At 36.6% G+C, this 21,140-nt stretch overlaps 1 protein-coding gene across 31 annotated transcripts in view; it reads right to left on the bottom strand.

Moving 5' to 3' along the window:
- Nucleotides 1-21,140, bottom strand: part of C2CD5 (C2 calcium dependent domain containing 5) — a 71,591-nt gene that overhangs the window by 33,424 nt on the left and 17,027 nt on the right. For 8 of the 31 annotated variants that reach the window (XM_026709672.2, XM_026709925.2, XM_087935248.1 and 5 more), the window contains exons 7-9: nucleotides 19,872-20,023; nucleotides 14,134-14,219; nucleotides 8,562-8,670 (exon numbers count right to left, since the gene is read on the bottom strand). In XM_026709672.2, coding sequence (XP_026565457.1) covers nucleotides 8,562-8,670; nucleotides 14,134-14,219; nucleotides 19,872-20,023 — 347 coding nt within the window. Of the gene's footprint in view, nucleotides 1-5,194; nucleotides 5,261-8,561; nucleotides 8,671-12,265; nucleotides 12,299-14,133; nucleotides 14,220-17,063; nucleotides 17,256-19,871; nucleotides 20,024-20,950; nucleotides 21,076-21,140 lie in introns of all 31 variants that reach the window. The other 23 variants (XM_087935228.1, XM_087935234.1, XM_087935236.1 and 20 more) reach the window with 11 other exon arrangements.

Genomic DNA, 21,140 nt, shown 5'->3' with positions numbered 1-21,140 from the left:
TGATTAATATCAATCATATTATGCGATTTTTAATTTCTTTTAGCCCACCTCTTAAGTTCTTGGCACATCCAAACCAAGCATGGGGTAGTTTAATACTACATATATTTGATAAACTTAATTTATTTTCCTAAACCTGCTTCTTAGGTGTTAATCTTTGAGATGCCACAAAACTGTTTCTCCTGCAAGAAGATATTGTGGATAGGTCTGTAGACATCATAAAAAAGTGGCATCAACATAAAAAGCCACTCCAAAGCTAGCTTTGTGATTTAGAGCAGTGGTTCTTAACCTGGGTGATTTCATTTTTCAGGGGGGCGATGGAACGAAAATGGGCGACGTGGGGGAGAAGGAATGAAAGGGGGGTGATATGGGGGCGATGGAGCGAGAAGTTTTGGGGGCACTTTTAGGACTTTTTTCGTACAGTAAACCACTATATATCTGTCATACAAAAACATCAGATTGCTCACTATTTATTAGTGGATTGAACTGTGTTTTAAAATGTTCCTCTGGCTAGCTTCAGTACAGAACGCCATACATATGTGAATACTCATTGCTCATCTTCATGCACGTTGTGCAGCAGCCTCTATCAGTCTACTCATTAAATTTGTTGCTCTGATTTTTGTTGCTTTCCTTCTGTAAAAATCTTCTTTGTGTCTTTTTAACCCTTTTTACAGTGTGCATGAAGATATATTTTCCTCGAATCTTAATTCAGTTTCAGAGTTTTCATCTTGAAATTCTTAGTTCCTGCATTGCGGTTTGTTCTTATGCCCTTTTTATATTTCTTTTTGCGTCTTAAAATTCACTTGTAATTAAATCATTAAATGTTACTGTTTTTTTTCGGGCATTTTATTTTCTTGCAATTGAATTTTGTTTTCAGTGGTCATTGCATTTAAGTGTCTTGAATAAATAAGATAATAATGAAATACATGTATCACGAAGTTTGGGAGTAAAGTGATGGGTGGCATCAGAATTTTTCACACAGTTGAGATATGAGAAAAAGACTGGAAATAAATTATTTGCATCGATATGTCCTGATGCCAATTTTAAAGAAAACAAAAAATGTATTTGCATAAATTAAAGAATTATTGCCCTGTGTTGTGATTGAGCGGTTATGTTGGGGGAGGGGGCGATGATAACTTCCTCAATGGCTCAAGGTGGAGATTCTTTCAAAAAGGTTAAGAACCACTGATTTAGAGTACTTTACTTCTAGATGGATCACACTAAATTCTAATAGATTTATTTATTTTTTAAAATATATTGTTTGGTAAGGCTCTTATTTCCTTCTTTGGATAAACCAATTTAGCCAAGCTACTTGTAGCCTAAGTTGAAATGTCAGATTAAACCCTGTTTCTTAAACTATGGACAAAGATAAACATCCGGTCCTGATTTCTATTATAGACCCAGAGCAGAAATCCCTTTGGTGCAAAAGTTTAAAATTTTACCCGACTTACACAATACGGAAAGCTGTGCTCACTATTAAGTTTCAGGCAGTCCTCAACTTACAACCATTTGTTTAGTGACTGTTAGAAGTTACAATGGCACTGACCGGGTTTCACACTTACAACTGTAGCAGTGCCCCCATGGTCACATGATCAAAATTTGGGTGTTTGGCAACCAGTATGTGTTTATGACAGTTGTATTGTCCCAGAGTCACGGGATTGCCATTTGTAACCTTCCCAGTTGGCTTCTGACAAGCAAAGTCAATGAGAGGAGGCAGATCTGCCATGGCACAACATAGGAGAACAAACTCATGGGACTAGATTCAGCAATCCCTCTGCATTTAAAAGACAAAGGCCACTTTTTTGAAGATAGCAAAGGCCACATTTTGGACACACAGGACCGCTGGTTTGAAAGAGGGGTCAAAGAGGCCATCTATGTCAAAATTGAAGAGCCCTCTCTCAACAGAGGGGGAGGGTTGTGACATCACCTGTCTACAGTCTACAATACAGTCCTTTCAACAGTTCCAAGAAGGTGCCACACCCATTTGCACCATTCAAGTGACCCTGAGGACACAGATAAAATCTCCACGCAGCCTCATTGACTCCCTAAAGAATGCAAATGACCACCTGTCTGCCAGGAGTATAAATCCTTCCATTCCACACCATCCAGTCAAGAGCTGAAGAAGCTTTTTGGATGAGAAGCAAAATGTCTTCAAAGAAAAACCAGAAAGTCCAGTTGCCTCTTGAAAAAGCACCTTTGGGACAACCATGACCTGGACGACTGAAAAATCTCCATAGACATGTATATAGAAAACTTAACAATTTCTAAGATGTCTAAATGGCCAATAAGTTAACCATGAGAATCTCTGTAGTCTAAGTGCTATTGCTACAGAGATTCTCATTGTTTACTTATTGGCCACAGTGCTTTACCACCCACCCTCTCTAAGCAGTTTACAGAGTCACCATTTTGCCCCCAGCAATCTGGATCCTCATTTTACCAACCTTGGAAGGAGGGAACACTGAATCAACCTTCAGCCGGTTCAGGATCCAACACCTGGCAGTGGCTGAGTCAGCCTGAAATACTGCATTCTAACCACTGTGCCACCAGAGCTCTTTAGGCAGATTTAATCTACGACTGTATGATTATTGCTGATATTAATTAAGCTTTTCTCATTTCAAATTACAACTCTTGATGAGTTCTGAAGAGTAATTGAATGAAAAGGTGTCTGGTAATCTGATACTCATCAGTTATGTAGTCTAAGCTAAGAAATGATTAATAAACTAGACTTTACACGTACTCATCTGGTTGAGAACCAAACATGAATTACTCTACTATGAAACTATTAATCCTAGCAACAGTCGAGGAATCCAGAAACAGTGTATTTACACTGGTTTACCATTACCAGTGTTAGCTGGAATAAGCTATCCTAAAAGGATTTAGGATTGTAAGCAATCCTAAAACTTAATCTACTTCTGCTGAAATTGCTGAGGTAAAAAACCTCAAATAGTTAAGTAATTTAATATTCAAGAACGCTGATGCTGCACTGAGGCAATAATATCAGAAGCTGATATTATCAGAGTTACAACGCCCCACTTGTGACCACATTTTGGATGCTTAGCAACAGGCACTCATTTCTATGGTTTGCAGCATCCCAAAGTTATGTGACTGTGATTTACGATGTTTTCTGCCAGAAACCAACATTTACTTTGTTTCTGGCAAAAAGTACTAATTGTGGACAATGGGTTTGCTTAGCAACCACCACACAAAAGTTGTAAAATCAGGGTGGTCTACAATTGTTGGCCAATACGCATGACCTACAACTGTAATTTTGTGCTCAATGATTCCCTGTAGTCATTGATTCAACTGATTTTTATTTGTATGTTATGTTTTTAGCACGCTTTTAATTACATTTTTTATTAACGTGTTTTGTGTCACAGAGATGCATTTGTATCCATAATTTGCTTGTGCTGATCTAGAACTATAATAAATCATCCTCTCTCTTACCTATTTTGCCTTTAATAGATGTGCAAGTAAAATTCAAGATTCTACTTTTAATCTATAAAAGCCTATAGAAAGAATCCAGGATACCTATATTCTGCATAGAAAATGCTATCCCCAAGATCCAACTAGCTCCCATTTTAAGTGCTTTTTAAAAAATGGGGGAAAACATGGTTTTTCTGACAGGCCTTTGGAATCTAATACTGTATATACTCTCTGTTTCCTATCCAATCAATAGTAGGCTATATTAAATTTTACTGATTTTTTCCACTTATTATGCTTATGGCTCTTATTGGTTTTTGTGATTTGATTTGTAAACTGCAAAGAGATCTGTAATTTTGGTGATACAGAAATACTAGGAATGCCATAAACAATAACTAAATAATTTATCTCAGCTCCTTTTCAGTGAATGATTTTGAAGCTTTCTGAGAATTTAAATCAATATTCAGAGCAAAAGCAAAGACAGCATCATGATGCTGTCAATGATTAAACATCTGATTTATTTTGAATGCTTTTATTGACAAAAATTTGCCAGAAATAATGAATGTATTAGGGGATAGATTTATCAATCATCAATTTAGTATAACTGGGGAATATGCCTCTGTAAATCATCCTTCTTGGACAGGAAAATATGCTGTTGACTCAGAGATAAGAGCTCAAATAGCTATACTATTTCTACTTCTGTACCCGTTTCCTTGAATTAAAGTATTGTACAATAGGAAAAAAGGTGGCATTTAAATGCAATAGCTAAATAAATGTTTCTTCCGACATAACGAGTATGATATTTCATGCTTTTTCACTGCCTGAAATTGTGTACAATTGTAGAACTAAAAAGAAAAACTAGAAAAGAGATTCTAGCATAGGGTTTCCTTTTCAAACTTCCTAAAATGAAGCAAATGGATGGAAACTCACTTTAACATAGTTAACATAAGCAAGTTGAATATTCATTTGTGGAAAAAACATACTACAACTCATTCTGATCAGCTTCTTTTGTTCAATTTAAAAAATAACTCTCCATCTAAAGGTTCCAAAGAAGAGTATGCCATTCATTTTGAATATATATCCATACTACGGTATTAGTTGGCCTGCACTATTTAAATTATTTGATCTTGAATAAAAGAATAAGTCTCTTAAAATATATATTTAATCCAGTAACCTAAAATACACAGACTAAATCATACAGAATCATGCATTTGTCTTCTGAGTCTACCTCAATACTGTAACTTGATAATGTGACTTTGGCTGTATTCTTCAGTTAGTCAGTACTGTGTGATAATTTAAAATTTAAATGGCCTATATTAAAACAGTACATATACCTAAAATCCATAAATAACCTAAAAAGTATGTGCAACATGAATAAGATGTCTTATTCAATAACAAGAAGTCATTTTGCTTCTAATACAGATGTAGCTAAAAGTGATCTTCAAATAAAATTTCTCCATAACTGAGAACCACACAGAAGATCCTACTTCTAGTACAGGAAATGCTAAATCTCAAAAGGAAAGAATGTAGTGTATGATGTGATTATACTGATATAGAGGGATAATTAGGGACATACAATCTAGCAAGAACCAATGGGATTTAATTTCATAATATAACCTACTAGATTAATCATAAAAGTTATTTTAAATTTTCTCAATTAAAAAGAACAAAATTTGAAACATTAGCTTGGCAATGAGTTAAGTTATTTCTAAAAAGACTTCACTGAGCTGCCATAATTTTTGTCAGTGTATGTAGTACTGAATGACTAATAAAATACCTGAATTGAAACTATTCCAGTCTAGTAGTTTGTATGATCTTGTATTACCCATAATTCCGACAAAGGCTGAGTTCAAAACAGCAAATAAGTAGATCAGTTATGGCAGCAGAATATAGTGAAAGAAAGAAAAAGAACACACACATACATCAACATACATCAACATACATCACACACACACACACAACAAGAATACAACTGAGAGGGTTGCTTCAAAGGAACTGGAAAGACACAGACAGCAGAGTTAATAAGAGAATGAAAACAGAGAAAGACAGAAGGAATATACTGTGTTAATCTAAGTGTAGGCTAAGTAAAACAAATAAAAAATAATTAATACCACCTTTTAAAAGTTTGGGTTATGTTTCTCCATGTACTGCTAGTAGTTTATACATTTTAAAGTCTATCCTATTTGTGCTAAAAGTGGCTCATAACAGGGTTTTTTCCCTCCCCTTTAAAGCAAAAGACTTGGCAGATATAGCACTATACAAAAAATATTAACATTTTATCAGCATAACCCTTAATCGTGTTTCATGGTATTCTCTTACTGACCATTCCTAAACAAACAAACAACAAATAAAATTTGTAGAAAAATCTAAAAAAAAAATATTACAAAGTTGACATTTTAGGAATTGACCTGTGTCTATAAGCACAAAACCACGAAAGTAGGCATACTGACACCCAAAGTTCATGCCAAGGCCAAAAGCAACAAAGGCCATCTGCATATCATTGCCTCTTTGAAAGGAACATTATTTTGATAATAGGGTATAAACAGTACAAAAAAAATGGTTAGACCACTACCAGACAGAGGCAATCGTGTCTTATCTGGCAATTATCCATTTCAGCAAGAACAGAGAGGCATTTTGGAAGGGAGAAAGTTTCTTTGGGAAACTGGAGGTAAGAAAAGAAGGAGAGTTTTAATTTGTGGTACTTTCACCTGAGAGGTGGGAGAAAGCAGAGGACGAAGAGAATTAAAAATTGATCTATGTAAAAAAATCCAACTAAAATGGGTAGGCCAACGTCTCTTTTTGATTCTTGTCAAAATAGAGCTGTAAGGAAAAAAATTGTTTTACCAACAAAGGAGAATATCTGTAGCTCAGGGTTGAAACGAGAGGTCATTGGTGCTCTCTGAGTTTGATTATTTTCTTGCAGATGTTTCATTATCCAAACTAGGTAATATCATAAAACTATTTTTCACTCCATCCCACAAATGGGCTTTTGCAAGATTTTAAGCAGCAACTACTGTATATTGACATTGATTGCTATAGTTTGTAAAAAGGCATTCAGCACAGCAATGGCCACCAAGATTAGCAAGGAGAGGATTAATAGAAGAAAAAAAAGTTAGCTGGCTTATTGTCTGAGACAATATGGCAGACATGCTGCAGTCAAGGTCTTGATATTAGCTATCCAAGATAGAGGTTCCTCTGCTAAAGATCATTCTTCTGACATTTTATTTAAAAAATTCATTGCATTCAATTTAATTTCCACTAAAGCAGACAAGGTAACCAGAGAAGCATTCAATTCAGATGATCAAAGATATCCTAAAGGAGAATACACAACCTGTGGGTAAATTTGCTGGCTGTTTTTTGTTCCTAATGGAACTTCCATTCACATCAGAATCTGCTCAAAAGGAAGTTGGGAAGGGAACTGGACGGGATTATAGGAAAAGACTAGACAAGACTACAAGCTGGAATCAGCCTGCAAGGAATCATCTGGATTACTTGGTACATTCCTAAGAAAATTTTCTCAAAACTTCTTGGGAGAAAAAAAAAAGTGACTTCTATCAAACATTTATTTGTTCAGTGGTACCACAACTAAAAGACAAACAATTCCAATTATCTTCCTTCCTAGTCAAATACCAGGGTTTATTTTTATTGGTTACAAAGACCAATAGCATTTATTCTGTTATATGAATAGAATTATTCATTTATTTAGAAATATGACCAACTAATTAAAAAGACTGGATAGGCAGGGGAAGGGCAAGAATCTAACCCAGTCTCCTATAGACCCTGGACCAGTAACTACGGAATAAAAACCTACAAGTAGAATATTACTTGGTGGGGGGAGGGGGGGGAATGTGTGCTCATAATTATTTTGGCAGCATTCATATTTACTGCTTCTAGTTATTGCTCTAAGATATATTCCATTTAGACTAGCTCGTTTTGATCAAAGACTGGAGATTTTTTTTTTAAAGAAATCATTTCTTCAATGTGTCTCCCATTTAGGCTGCTCTAATTGGCTAAAAAACAAAACAAGCAAATCTGGATGCTTTAATGCTATCTAAGGAAAAATGTCTCTGTGCCAGAGTCACAGTGTTGCTTGAGCTCCTGGATGGCTGGGGAATTCTGGGAGTTGAAGTCCATAAATCTTGAAGCTTCCATGTTTGGAGACCCGATTTAAATCCATGCTTGGCAAAGCAGATAGAATGTTTTTTTTTTTCCCAAGGGGACAAATCTAAATAATCATTTTCTAGAAGTTCCTGCACTAATTCCCAGACTAATCCTGAGTCAGTAAGACTCCACCAAGAACAATGCACATTCTGTTCCATGGGAAAATATACTAGCCTGGGAAAAATGCTTATAATCCCAGTGAAATTGAAAAGACCAGCCTTACAAGAAAGACCTTTGTCTGACATGCATTCTTTAACCTTAGTAGAACAGATTGGACACTAGGAATCAACCATCTTTAGCAAACCTAAAGGTGCTTTTCCAAAAGGCAATTGGACTTCTTTGGACTTTTCCTTGAAAGAAGCAGCTTCTCTTGCATGAGAAGTGAAATGTTTTTTAAGGGAAAAAAATACAAGAAAGTCCATTTGCCTTTTGGAAAAGCACCTTTGGGACAAACATGACCTGGATGATTGAGAATCTTCACTGATATCTTTAACAAAGTTTTTTGTAATGATTTTCTTACTAGTTAGAGGAAGCCGTTTTCTACTTCCAAAATGTACTTCTGGTTGGGTTAAGGCAAGTGGATCTTTTAAAGACATTTTATGTAATTTTTAGAACCTTATCTAAATCATCATCATTCATGTCAGTTGGCATTCTTCAGTGCCAAAACTTATAAAGACTTAAAAAAAAAAAAAAGACAGTACGGAACACTCAATAAGTTTGCCCTCAATGTCTTGCTGGGCATTTTAATTTCAGAATCTGGAAACAAAATAAAAGCAATTAATTCTAGAGTGGTATCGTATGAGTCATATAGTTCAGTGGCACAAAAAACATTACAAGGAAGCTGTCTGAAATGTTTGCTAAACACCCTGTATGCTTAACCATTCAACATTTTCCAAGTTCTAATCTCCAGCAAAAAATGATAAACATAAACACAAAGAAACAAGGTCAGGATGAATGTAAGTGGATTTAGGCTTATAACATACCTGGATTGTGGATACGATCCAAGAGTTTCACAGAGCGGGCGCTGACGACTCCACCGACGTGGAGAAGGAAGCCTGGAGGAAACGCCGTCAAAGTAAAAAAAGGAAATTCCTGTGCCAATCAGAAGAACAAAATAGCCATTGACCTCATGAACTCGTCCTACTGCTCACCAATTCAACATGCATGGAATTCATGAAATACAAATGAAAGAAAACAACTGGGAAAGGGCTGCCTTCAAATATATACCAGGAGTTGGCAACCTTGTCAAGTCAACAGACACAGGTAGAGTTTTGGGAAAGTCACACGGACTCTTTTGCAGCATTGCTGCATTGTCACAGATGCTCACTCCCCAAAGATAAATTGATTTTCCCGCTAGGGTGCATTCTGCCTCTCAGGAGATGTTCACGATATCCAACGAAACACTAGGCTGCAGCCACACACGCATGCACCCCATTTTTACTTTCTCAAAATGTCTCTGGGGGTTCCATGTGCAAATGATGCCAATGCTAAAAGCTGGCATTATAGCATGTTGCTCTTCAAATAATAATAATAATAATAACCCCAACAAATAGAAAAGGAGGTGCCCATGTGTATACTGGTGTCCATGGTCATGATGTTGCCTCTCCCTGGTTTACATTACGCGTTAAGCAAGCAAAATGTATGCCATCCAGTTTGCTTGGGGCAGCAGACATCTCAAAAGCCAATAAAATACTACTTTCCCCCACGTAATCCTGCTGCTAGACAAAATAGTTAACCATACACTGTGACATCATAGAAAGCTGAGTCAGATTTTTTTTATGGTGAGTGCCTTAAAAGGGGAACACATTTTAAAGAGCTCTCCAGTTGTAGAATATAATCCCACCTGTTTTTATTTTGAAATTGTATGCGCTAATCTCATTGACTGCTGCTTCTCCTTATTATAAATTATAATCCTGTGTACCTTTTCTTGGGAGAAAATTACTGTAACTATTTATTTTTAAATAAGGATTCATACAACATGGCTGTTGAAATCTAACACTTTAACTCCAAGCTTCAACTCTAAAGGACCCTGAAAGAAACAGATTAGCTAGACCAGTTTCTCTTAGATTTCAGTCCAGTAGCTCTTGCCAGCTTTCAGAATCACCAACTGCAGCATTCTCTTAGGTAGCTTCAGGGATTGGAAGTGGAAGGCACTACTCTGTGGTGGTTCTCCTCCTTTGTGCCCAGTTTCAATCCTGACATGTCACACCTATGATCTGTTAGTGCCAGTGGTGGGATTCAACCGGTGTTACTACCGGTTCGGTAATTATATTTTGCGGGATCATAAAAAGGGAATAGTATCAGGAAAACTGCTACTTTAAAGCACCAGAGTATAATGTAATAATTTATCTTTTATTGGCACTGATCTAATACGGTCAAAGATAAGGATTCTGTATTTTTTAAAAATATATATATGGAAGTCAGATAAAAGAAATTTCACCATAACTGATATGTGTGCCTCTGTGGATCTTGTGGAAGAGAACCTTAAAGAGGGTAGTCTGTCTGTCTGGCATAGAGTATTTAGCTAGCTAGCAAATCAGAAATATATAGAATATTCACAGGAAAAAGATGGATTTCCACTGATCAATTTTAGAAAATAAGGAAGAAAGAAGTAATACATCAGAAATGTGTAGAATATTCAAAGGGGGAAAAATGGATTTCCATTTATCAATTTTAGAAAATAATGCGGAGAGAAGTAATAAAGGAAGGAGAGAAGGAACGAAGAGAATGGCTTATTTCACAAATTAGTGGTTACTAACCAGACATAAGAGGGAGGGAAAGTCATTACCTCTTGTGGGGAATCAAATTACAGTTTCTCCTAACCACAAACCATAAAGTTCACATGCTGAATACTCTATGCCGGCAGCTTCTAATCCTTATGGCTCAGTGGACTGGTGCAGGCAGCAGTGGGCAGCCGGGGGTGGGGGGAGATAATGGTTTCATGCATTCGCCCATTACTTCCGTGACCCAGTTCTGACTGAGGTGCAGCGTTGCACTGGACCACAGAGTGGGGGTTAGGGACCCCTGCTCTATGCCTTCAGGTACAGACCGTTTTAGATTAGTTAATTTTATGAAGCGATATGTTTATTAAAAAAAAATATAGGGAAAAGAGAAACAGAAACAAGAAAGCAGGTGAAAAAAAAAAAAACCCTGCAAAGTTCTTTGGGTTTAAAATTCACTAAGATTCTCCAACTATCATTTCAAAATAAATTTCTTAACAATATAAACGTTAGCTTCACTTTATGGTTCAAATGTAGCACTAAATCATAAATCTGAAGTGGAATCTTTTGGACCCATCCATGAGCCTGCACTACACAAAATAATGTAAATAACACGGACACCTGGTAATCGTTTTGTATTTACAGTGAAATTTTCTCAGTTTTGCTTGCAACAGAAGACCAAATTTATACTGAGGTTTTACATAATGTCATTTGCAAGATGTAATTAACATGCAAATGGCAAATTACTAAAACGATTTATTTTTGTATTTAAGAGATATTAGTGAATAACTGAGATTTTTTTAAGCAAGGCTTCACTGTATTTGCACTGGATAAACATAGACTATCTTGAATTTGACATCTGCGTCTTTTAATTCGGGGAATGTTTTAGATAAACACCAACCGCCAAACTGGCTATGCTGCGCTGACCCTGCTGAATTTATTTCTATTTACGTAGAATAACCAATACGCGAATCCATGACCTATTTTCACAAAATCTTATTAGACCAGGAAGATTAAAAATGTTTTTATGTAAAGAACATACCTAATCAAAAGCATCAAACGAATTAGTTCTGTGCTTTAATATATTAATTCAACATATTCCCTTCCAGTTTTTCACCCTACTGAAAAAAGTGTTTTCTAAAACTCTGTTGCAGCGTGCAAATTATACACATGAAGAACAGTAAAGTTTACAAATTCTTAGTGCCACCTGTGAAGTTTCTTTAGGATACAGAGGTTAAATAATGTTATATTTCAGGATAACTATTACACTATTATATTTCCAATGGAGGACCACAGAGTCACTATCGGACACATTTCACTATAAATACCAAAAAAGAGGACTTGGTTTGATAGGGGGGAAAGCAGAAGCAAATAAAAAAAAATCACATTTTCAATATGAAGCTAATCTAAACATGCATCATGCATATTCTCTATGCATGTTATTTGTGAAGAAGCTTTTAATACATCATTTTAAAGGCAAAATCGTTTAAAGATCTCTTATAAAATTGTATGATTGTGACTTACAAACAATGTATATTTAAGTACTCAGACTGCAAAGTCAACATTTGTAAAGAATGAAAACATGATTTACTGCATATCAACCGAAAGACTAAACCCATTATCCACAAAAGATCTGAATTATTAGGATAAGCAGCAAAGTCAACACTTTTTTTTCCCCCTCTGTTAGTTTTCAAATTAAATATTATAAAATCAAATCAATGAAAAATGATACGTTACATGAAATGTATAGTCATGCGGAACTCAAAGGAGGAACTGGACTGTTTAAAAGCTCCAGAAAGCTTTCTTGAAAATTTTCTGCCTAGGAACAATTCCATAAGGAATGTGGAAAAAATAATAACCAGCTCCAAATTCCTCAAATAAAAGGTCCAAGGTAGAAAAACGAGTCTCAAAATAAAGATAAACACAAAGAAAAAGAGGTGAAGTGTCACACAGCAATTGGAACATACCCGCCTTCTACAGAATTTATGAGGCGATCCTCCCTTAGCAACAGGTAATACAAAAATGGGGAGAAAATTATCCACTGATACATGCTACTGCTATTCATTTCGAATTAATCCATATTTTAATGGGACGTGACATATAAACATCTAATTTTTGGCAGAGCTCTCTTCATTCACTGAAGTAAAATTTCACTGCTACAAATGATTTGAAATTCGCCCAGTGAACGTGGAATCCTTATTTACAATGTGGTTTTCAGCTCTAATAATCAGACTTAAATAGCCTCTTGTAAACATTTAAAGATATAAAATTAAAATGTGCGGGTAGGACATGAGGAAGATAGCTTGTCTGTTTTGATTACACTCGTCACATGAAGGTGAGCTTTTGTTGTTGTTGTTGTTTAAGCTCGACTGAACTAGAAATATGAAAAAAAAAATAGGCTGATGAGAAAAGAATGCCTATATATTTGTATTCAAGTTTATAGAAACATAGGAAACTAATAGCAGAAAAAGACCTAGGGGTCCATCAAGTCTGCCCTTTGAGGTTTTCTTGTTTTTATTTTAAATTTTTCCTCCAATCTCTCCTGATATGTTTTGTGCGTTCCACTTTTGTGGCCCATCTCTGGACTCACTCAATCTGAGTATTTCTTTTTAAGTGAGGTCTCCAAAACTGGACACAGTATTCCAAATGGGGTCTGACCCTGTCCAGTTTGTGTCGGAAGCACCCTTTAAGGCACTTCCGGGTTGAAATAATTAGCTGGTGACATCACCCTTGTTCGAGTGACGCCTGAGGGGGCTCCTTTCATGTCTCCATCAAGAAGTTAGAATGAGCTCATCCCGCCATGGAGCAGCACTCAAATGTGGCCTTACTAACCTCCAACCCAGAGTCCTAACCATTTGAGCCACCATGCTCCATATAGGGTTTGACTAAAGCTCTATATCAGGGGTGTCAAACTCAAGGCCTGGGGCCCAGATCCGGTGCTTAGATCTGGCCCGCGGAGCTGCCCTGGAAACAGCAAAGGACTGGCCTGCAGTGCCTGTGCCTCTGATGGAGGGTTGCAGGAGGCCGTTGCAGCCCAAAATGGAGCTTGGGAATCCCTTTGCGCTGGCACGCCCATCTTGGCCACGCCCACCCCAGTCCCGAGGTCAAACACAACCATGATGTGACCCTCAATGAAATCGAGTTTGACACTCCTGCCCTATATAGTGGGATTAGGACCTCCTTTTTCTTGCTAGTGATCCCTCTAGCGATGCATCTCAGAATTTCGTTTACTGTTTACACTGTTTACTCTTTTGCAGTCATCTGCTGTAAGCACACCTTAAATCCTTTTCTTCTGCTGTTTTGTCTAATGCTGTACCTCCAGTACTGTACCCTGCCAGAAGATTCCTTTTCTCTAAATGCAAATTCTCACTACATTGAACTGCAGTTTCCACATATATTTTTTTTTACCAATTTTCCACCAATGCCAAATCATCTTCCATGTTATGAATAACCTCAGGAGTGTCAACTCAATTGCACACCTTTATGTCATTAGCAAAAAAGACCAATGAAAACCTTATGAGCTTTATGAAAATCTTCATGATGTAAATCTCTTTTTATAGGGATATGCATTTCATCCCTCTGTCCAAATAAAGGTGACAGCCTGTATAACTCACAATTGCAGCAGAAAGATAATTACTTAATAATAAAGGAAACGATCAAGTACACTTTCCCTACACAGCAGTAGAAAAATATAGAAATGTTTCTAAAGTGATAGCCCTAGGCTGAAATCCTACTCAGATTTTCCAAGAAGTTAATCTTATTGAACTCAATAGCATTAGACCTGAACTGTGCTGGTATACATCAAATATATAATAGGATTTAATGAAGTTCTTACCCTTTGCTCCAGAGCTGTTTGAGTTTGTTGTCTTAACAGAGCTTTTAAAGGCCCCCCTTCTTTTCCAGCACTACCACTTCCCATTCCTAAAGAACATCAGCACGTAAGTCAAAGTGAAATCACATAATTAATAGACACATAATTACATCAAAGTTATACTGAAAATGTGGCACATGTTTGATTACTGGCAAATGTAGACAACTCTGTGAAAGTCTAAACTGAAATGGCCAAACAGCCAGACTTGTGTATCAATTAACTTATGAAAATATGTATATAGTAGGGACAAAAGTAACCTTCAGCTTCATTTAACAGGCTATAATTTTTATTTATAATTAGGGTGCACATGGCCTACGATTTATGTGCAAAAACTATTAAATGTGATCATGCTAGATGAAAACTTTAGTGAGCCATGGCCTAAAGATAATCCCCCTCAGTCTAATTTGAACTTTTAAAAAACCCAAACAGAATTCAAAAGTTAAATATTTCAGTGTTTAAAGATGACATTACAACACTGCAGTTCGAGATACAAAGATTTTCACATGATTTTGTGAACAACCATATAGCTAATTTGACATAAAAAGGGACTAAAACTTGGAATTCTGTGGTGATTTAACAAGCCCACACAGTTATTAGGAAAAGGGTATAATCATACACAGTTAAAAAAATAAAGGAAAATATTGTATTTTCAAGGCTGAAATCATGAGGCTTTTCACATCAGCATTTACTGAGTAATTCCATTAAATTTATTCAGGAAAGGTTGTTTCTAAGTCATAAAGATATAGTTTAAATTCAAAGTTTCAAGTATCAATCTTTGGTATCCCCAATTGTCATGAACACTAAACTCCAGTAATAATCACCCTTAATAATACTGAGCTGAATGGACTCCTGATCAGACCCAATGTCCACATTTACAACTAACAAAGAGAGAATTCTAATTTCTTTTAACAAACCATCAGCAAACTAATTAATAGGGGGATAGCTTAGTATGTTGGTTAAATTCAAGGGTACAATTTAATATGTTTAATATACAAACCAGAATGAAAGCTGATTTTAAACTTTTTTTTGATGGATGGCATAAAAATCTGGATAGAAACAACAAAAACTCCAGGACTGGACATTGTATTAAATTATTCCCCCTGAAGCTTATATGAAAAAGGAAGAATATGGACAAGCAGTGGGAACACAAATGGACACTAATTTACAAGGTCCATCTCCAATAGTTTGTTAGTTCTTAATCAAATCTACTCTAGCATTCAAGACATTTATATGTTTTAAGAGGACATAGTGGCTTAATGCTGCCTAGAATAGTAACACCAAACAATTGTGCTTAGCCTTCTTAAAATGTCCTCTTTCACACATTCAATTCTCTCCAAACTGTTCAGGGCAAACCTCAATAAAATACGACTTGGACAAAAGTACATGGATGCCTATAATCCAGAACATTATGGCCACAATAAATATCTGAAGTACATATAAGTAGCCATATTCCTGAAACTAAACACTGTTGATAGAATTACAGAGGCCTACTTAGTCTAACGATAAAGGATAAACTGACCAAATTAACAATACATCTAATTTCAGAGTTTTAAGATTTTCTGCTCATTTGAATTGAAATGTTCATTTTGTACTAACCCCTGATATTACAGCTGATGTTCTGCAAACACTTGCGATCTGCAAATGGCAGCAATAGAAACAGACCCCATTGCATGATTAAATTTACAAATCACTGGTCATCCCTGTCCTATTAAAACCTCCATTTTTAGCTGTTTTTGGATAAGGAAACAAATATTAGCATCTATATAGTCCCATTCTGCATGGTGCAGTCAATCTAATTTTTCTTCTTTCTTTTTGTTGTCAAATCTGCCTGACAAGGGACTATACGATACTAAGAGTGGAGACAGAAATGGAATGAAGGCTGTTTTGTAGAAATGAAATATACTTCACCCAGATAGAGAACAACCCAAACTGTATTGTTCCACAACATCAACCAAGTTTACATTCGTTGAAACAGCCTTGTGAAAGGACAGGCAAAACTGACATTTATACCGTGAACATTTAGAAGGGCATTTAAATTGCAGATACAAAAAAAAACAAAGCAGGACTGGTGGCCACATGATGGTCAACAGAGTAATATGAATGACTTGAAGAAGACAAAGAAGAAAAAGAAGAAATGTTCCACCCAATCGAAACAGAGGAACATTGAAACATGGCTGTAAATAGATGGTTATACAGATAGTCCTCGACTTACAACCATTCATTTAGTGACCATTCGAAGTTACAATGGCACTGAAGAAAGTGACTTATGGCCATTTTTCACACTTATGACCATTGCAACAGCCCCAAGGTCATGTGATCAAAATTTAGATGCTTGGCAACTAGCTCATATTCACATTGGTTGAAGTGTCTCGGGCTCATATGATCATCGTTTGCAACATTCTGAGAAGCAAAGTCAATGGGGAAGCCGGATTCACTTAACAACCATGTTACTTATTTTAACAACTGCAATGATTCACTTAACAACTGTGGCAAGAGAGATCATAAAATGGGGTAAAACTCACTTAACTGTCTTGCTTAGCCGCAGAAATGTTGGGCTTCACAATGGTTGTAAGTCAAGGACTTGCTGTACCACAATTTAAAAAAAAAACACCAAAAAACAATTATTTATCTCATTAAGTTTTTTTGGTGGGGGAGCAAAGTATGATTAAAAAGGCATAATCAAAATGATTTTAGAAAACAGTCGTAATAACCTTTGGAATGAAAGGAAGGGAAGGGAAAAACCAATCCCCGAAAAGTAATTATATCAACGTCATGTAGCCAGCAGTTTTGGGATTTTAAATGGGTCTAAGGGTGGGGAAAAAATCATAAGAAGCTTTCACACTGTGCTTGGTGCCATTACCCAAACCAGCAAGGCAATTGAAGAGTAATCCTACCCGAAGCAGCCAGAAGTAGCTCTTCAGTGAAAGAAATACTTTTCCTGAGAATTGGGTTCACAGGGCTAGAGTGAAGAGGGTTAGAGCTAGGCCCGGAGCAGAGAAGACTGGGCTTTGTAAGTGATGGGGAACGACAAGATAAGGTTGGGGAACTAGGAAGCAGGAAAATCTTGGGTGCCCATAGGGGAAGTGCTGCGGAGAAAAGCAGTAAAGAGATGGTAGAGTTCAGAAAATGGCAAAAAAAAAAAGAAAAGATAAAGAAATCAAGAAGAAAAAAAAGGAAAAGCAACATGAATTAAGCAAAACTAGGTTTGCAAGAAAAGAACAGACAGCGAGCAGCATAATGAACCATTATGGATTTACAATTCACAGGATGACAAATGCAACATGATGAATGGGCACACTCAACATGGAACCTTCATCTATTATTGCTCTATTTTAAAGCCATTTAAAGTGTGCTTTAATTTTCTTTTCTTTTTTTAAAATGCAGGTTATTCCAAACTTGAATGGGTTTTACAGGAGATGACTATCCATTTTCTGTGAGAGTTTTAAAAAAAAAAAAAAGCACGTTGTTACAGATGTGAGATGAATGGTGCAGAAATTTGATAAACAACGAATAAATAAATAAATTTCCCCTTTTCGGAATGATTTTGCACTTTCTGATGGAAATGGGAGCAGCTTGCTTTGAAAGCCTTCAATTTTAAAAAGTTGCTTTGCATTTTGATTTTTAAATAAAATAAATAACTGTGTTCCCTTCTTTTCAGTTTCCTCCACATATATACTTTCTGGGTAAGCACCAAAATTCTCATTTAGAAAATACTCTCTGTATTAGATTGTTAATTTAGTAAGGAAAGCACAATTCTCGGTTTTAAGACTCCGAACTTCCATAACTGAAAAACTTAATATAACATCGCTATAGCTAAATTTCCCATCTATCATACTAGCAGGGAATCTGACTTATTTTAATAAGCAGCTGAATGCAGAACAAGTAATAATGGGTGGAAGAGAGAAGCAACCTAAAACTAAGGAGAACATTCCTGACAGTTAAGATAATTAATTAGTGGAACAATTTCCCTCGAGATATTATGACTGTTCCATCACTGGAGGGTTTTAAGAAGAGATTGGACAGCCATTTTTCCAGAATGATATGAGGTCTCCTGCTTGAGTAGGAGGCTGGACTAGAAGATCTCCAAGGTCTATTCCAACCCTATTATTCTATGTTCTATACTAGACATAATTTACAGAGCCTTGACATTTCCTATCTTATATTTTGTAAAAGAAATGACAGGAAGTATTTCAAAATAGAACTTGAGATAATATCAAATTCCCTTTTAATTTAACGATGCAGTCTGAGGGAGTCTCTTCTCTAAAGTTGTTGTGGGCTCAACTCTTAAGTCGGCCATTCTGGCCGGTGTTCTGATCCCAATTGTGGTTATAAGTCGAGGACTACCTATATTATCCTTCCTGTCTTAAGAAAGCAAAAGTAGTTTTTTTGCCCACTGAGAGGCATGCAGATTATGAGTTGAGTTTCCTTAAATTCTGTTAAAGCTGTGATATTTCAGTATTATATTTGTGTGAAGCCATATTGTTAAAAATGCCTTGCCACATTAGTCATTTAGAGAAATATGCACAGGGAATGGTAGATTTAGATTCAGTTAACCATCCCAACCTAACAAGATGAACTATAAACAAATCTTGCTATTTCATCAGGCTTCTTCTCACAGCCACTTTGTCTCTCATTTCAGAGTTGTCCTTAAAAGTGAGAAACAATGGTTTATTGCGGCTTTTTATTAACTCTCCATGCCATTCAAGGCAAGTCTGTCTAATGGCTCAAGAATCACTGTGTTTGTAGCCAGAGTAAAGCAGTCACATGAAAGTGATGTTATTCTGCTTTGCCCTGTTTTCAGTATGGTATGCATATACTCCATAAACACAGGTAGTCTTCAATTTACAATCATTTGTTTGGTAACAGCACTGAAAAAAAAGTAACTTCGATCATGTGATCAAAATTCAAAAGCCTGGCCACTGGCATTTATGACAGTCAGTGTACTGGGTTCAAGTGATTACTTTCTGCAACCTTCTGACAAACAAAGTCAACAGAGAAGCCAAAGTCACTTAACAGTCTACTAACATGTTACTAACTTATCAACTGTAGTGATTCACTTAACAACTGAGGCAAGAGAGGTCATAAAATGGGGCAAAACTCACTTAACCACTATCTTGCCTAGCAATGGAAATTTTGGGCTTAGTGGTGGTTGGTCATAAGGCTACCTATAAAAGCACTGGGTTTGTTATATCCTAAGTTATGTTTTGACAACGATAAAACGTTAACATGGAATTTCATTTTCTGAAACAGAATTTAGAAAATCAAAGAAAGTTGTAAGATGAAAGATACTTTATTGTTGTCTTCAAAGCAGCCCCAAAGACAGGCAACCAGCCCTTATTCAGTTGATTATAAAGACGTGCGGATATAAGGAAAGTTTTAATTTGTTATACCTATTTGTACATTTTCAGAAAGACATGGTAGACTATCTCCCAAACATATTATGGTTATTTTTAATTCCCATAATCTGCAATATGATGTGGAGGAAATGAAAAAACATTTTATTTAGGATAATCTTTGTGTATTGGTTACATGTCAGTTTGCAGAAGATCTCCAGATGCCACATAATTCAATAAACAATTCAAAGATTTACTATATGCCCAAAACAGAGAAAGGCCGTGAGTGAAAAGCTAAAATAGAAACAATACAAATACAGCAAAACAAATCACAAACAAATTAAAATAACGTGGGTGGAAGCACCTTACCAGTTTTGGGTGTCAAACTCAAATCTGTGTCAGAAGAGGAGGACTGTCGACTGTAGGACTTGGAAGGTGAAAAGGAATAGATTTGGTTTTTCAGAGGGGTGGAGGGTCCTGATGAATGAGGATTGGGGTTGGGATCTTCATTGAAAGGAATCCTGCCAGAAGAAGGTGGAAACAGATTCAGTGATCCTACATCAAAGGACCAGGTTGATGATCCCAAAACCAGGATGTGGACAGGGAGGGGGAGGGAACAGGGGCAATGATTCATTTAAGGTGGGAAGCTAAATTATGATGCCCACAGGCATTGGAAAAGGTTGTTCACCGCACAACTTCGTGGAGGCAGATGGGCATTATTGACCAGCAAAATAAAAACCACAGCTAAAGCATAAAGCATCCAAGAGCAGGAAAGTAAACAAGAACATAAAACCCATCAAAAACCATGGCTGCAAGAATGCAGTATGTTTTTTTTTCTAACCAGATTCTTACAAAAGAAAACAAAGCAATGGTTGCAGGTTATATATCTGTGCTTTGATGTACACACAGACAGATATGTTATATATTTATATATATAAAGACGCATACATATTTCAAAAAAAAAATGTTTCCTTATCCGTTAGCATTTGCAGGTTGCCACAGCTAAAAACAAAGCAGAAAGAAGAGGATCATACCCAGACGTTGGTACTCACAAGCGCCGCTGCCAGTAGCAAGGCCTTACCTGTCAGTCCAATTTAAGACATCTTGCACAGAATCCTTTTTGAGAACATCATGATCAAGCCTGAAGCCTGATCAAAATATACATTTCTCCCCTCTACTATGAGAGAGACACCTGAGATGCAAACGTCATTATTGCAAGGGGGGGGGAGAAGGAAAAAAGAAAACAGGTATGCACAATAAAGCAAAAAAGAGATCAGAAGGGACTCTTGAGGTCTCCTGTTTCCTCTGACTTAGCAGGTGAATACAAAGGACTTATCTGAAGGAGAAGAACTCTAAGGGATATAGGTACCTGCCTACACTGCCTGCCTGCCTGACATTGTGCCTGCCGCCTGTCTCTCCCCAGCTTCTGAATCTGAGCAGTCGCGTACCAGTGTAGATGAGAGTGGGAACAGACACAGAGAAGTTCTGAGTAAGCCGTGAGCCAGTAGCAGTGTGAATTGGACTGTTGTGAGTCGAACGACATCCATGGTTGGGCGGATGAGCCAGCAGAGACCTGAGAGAATTTGCAGCCGAGATCGAAGGAAAGGGGAAAAAATACATACAACAAAAATGCCAAAG

Source organism: Pseudonaja textilis, chromosome 5, assembly GCF_049901715.1.
Source record: "Pseudonaja textilis isolate UNSWEBS1 chromosome 5, rPseTex1.2, whole genome shotgun sequence".
Taxonomy (NCBI): Eukaryota; Metazoa; Chordata; class Lepidosauria; order Squamata; family Elapidae; genus Pseudonaja; species Pseudonaja textilis.
The sequence above is the reverse complement of the archived record's forward strand: the minus strand, read 5'-3'. Positions and strand labels throughout refer to the sequence as shown.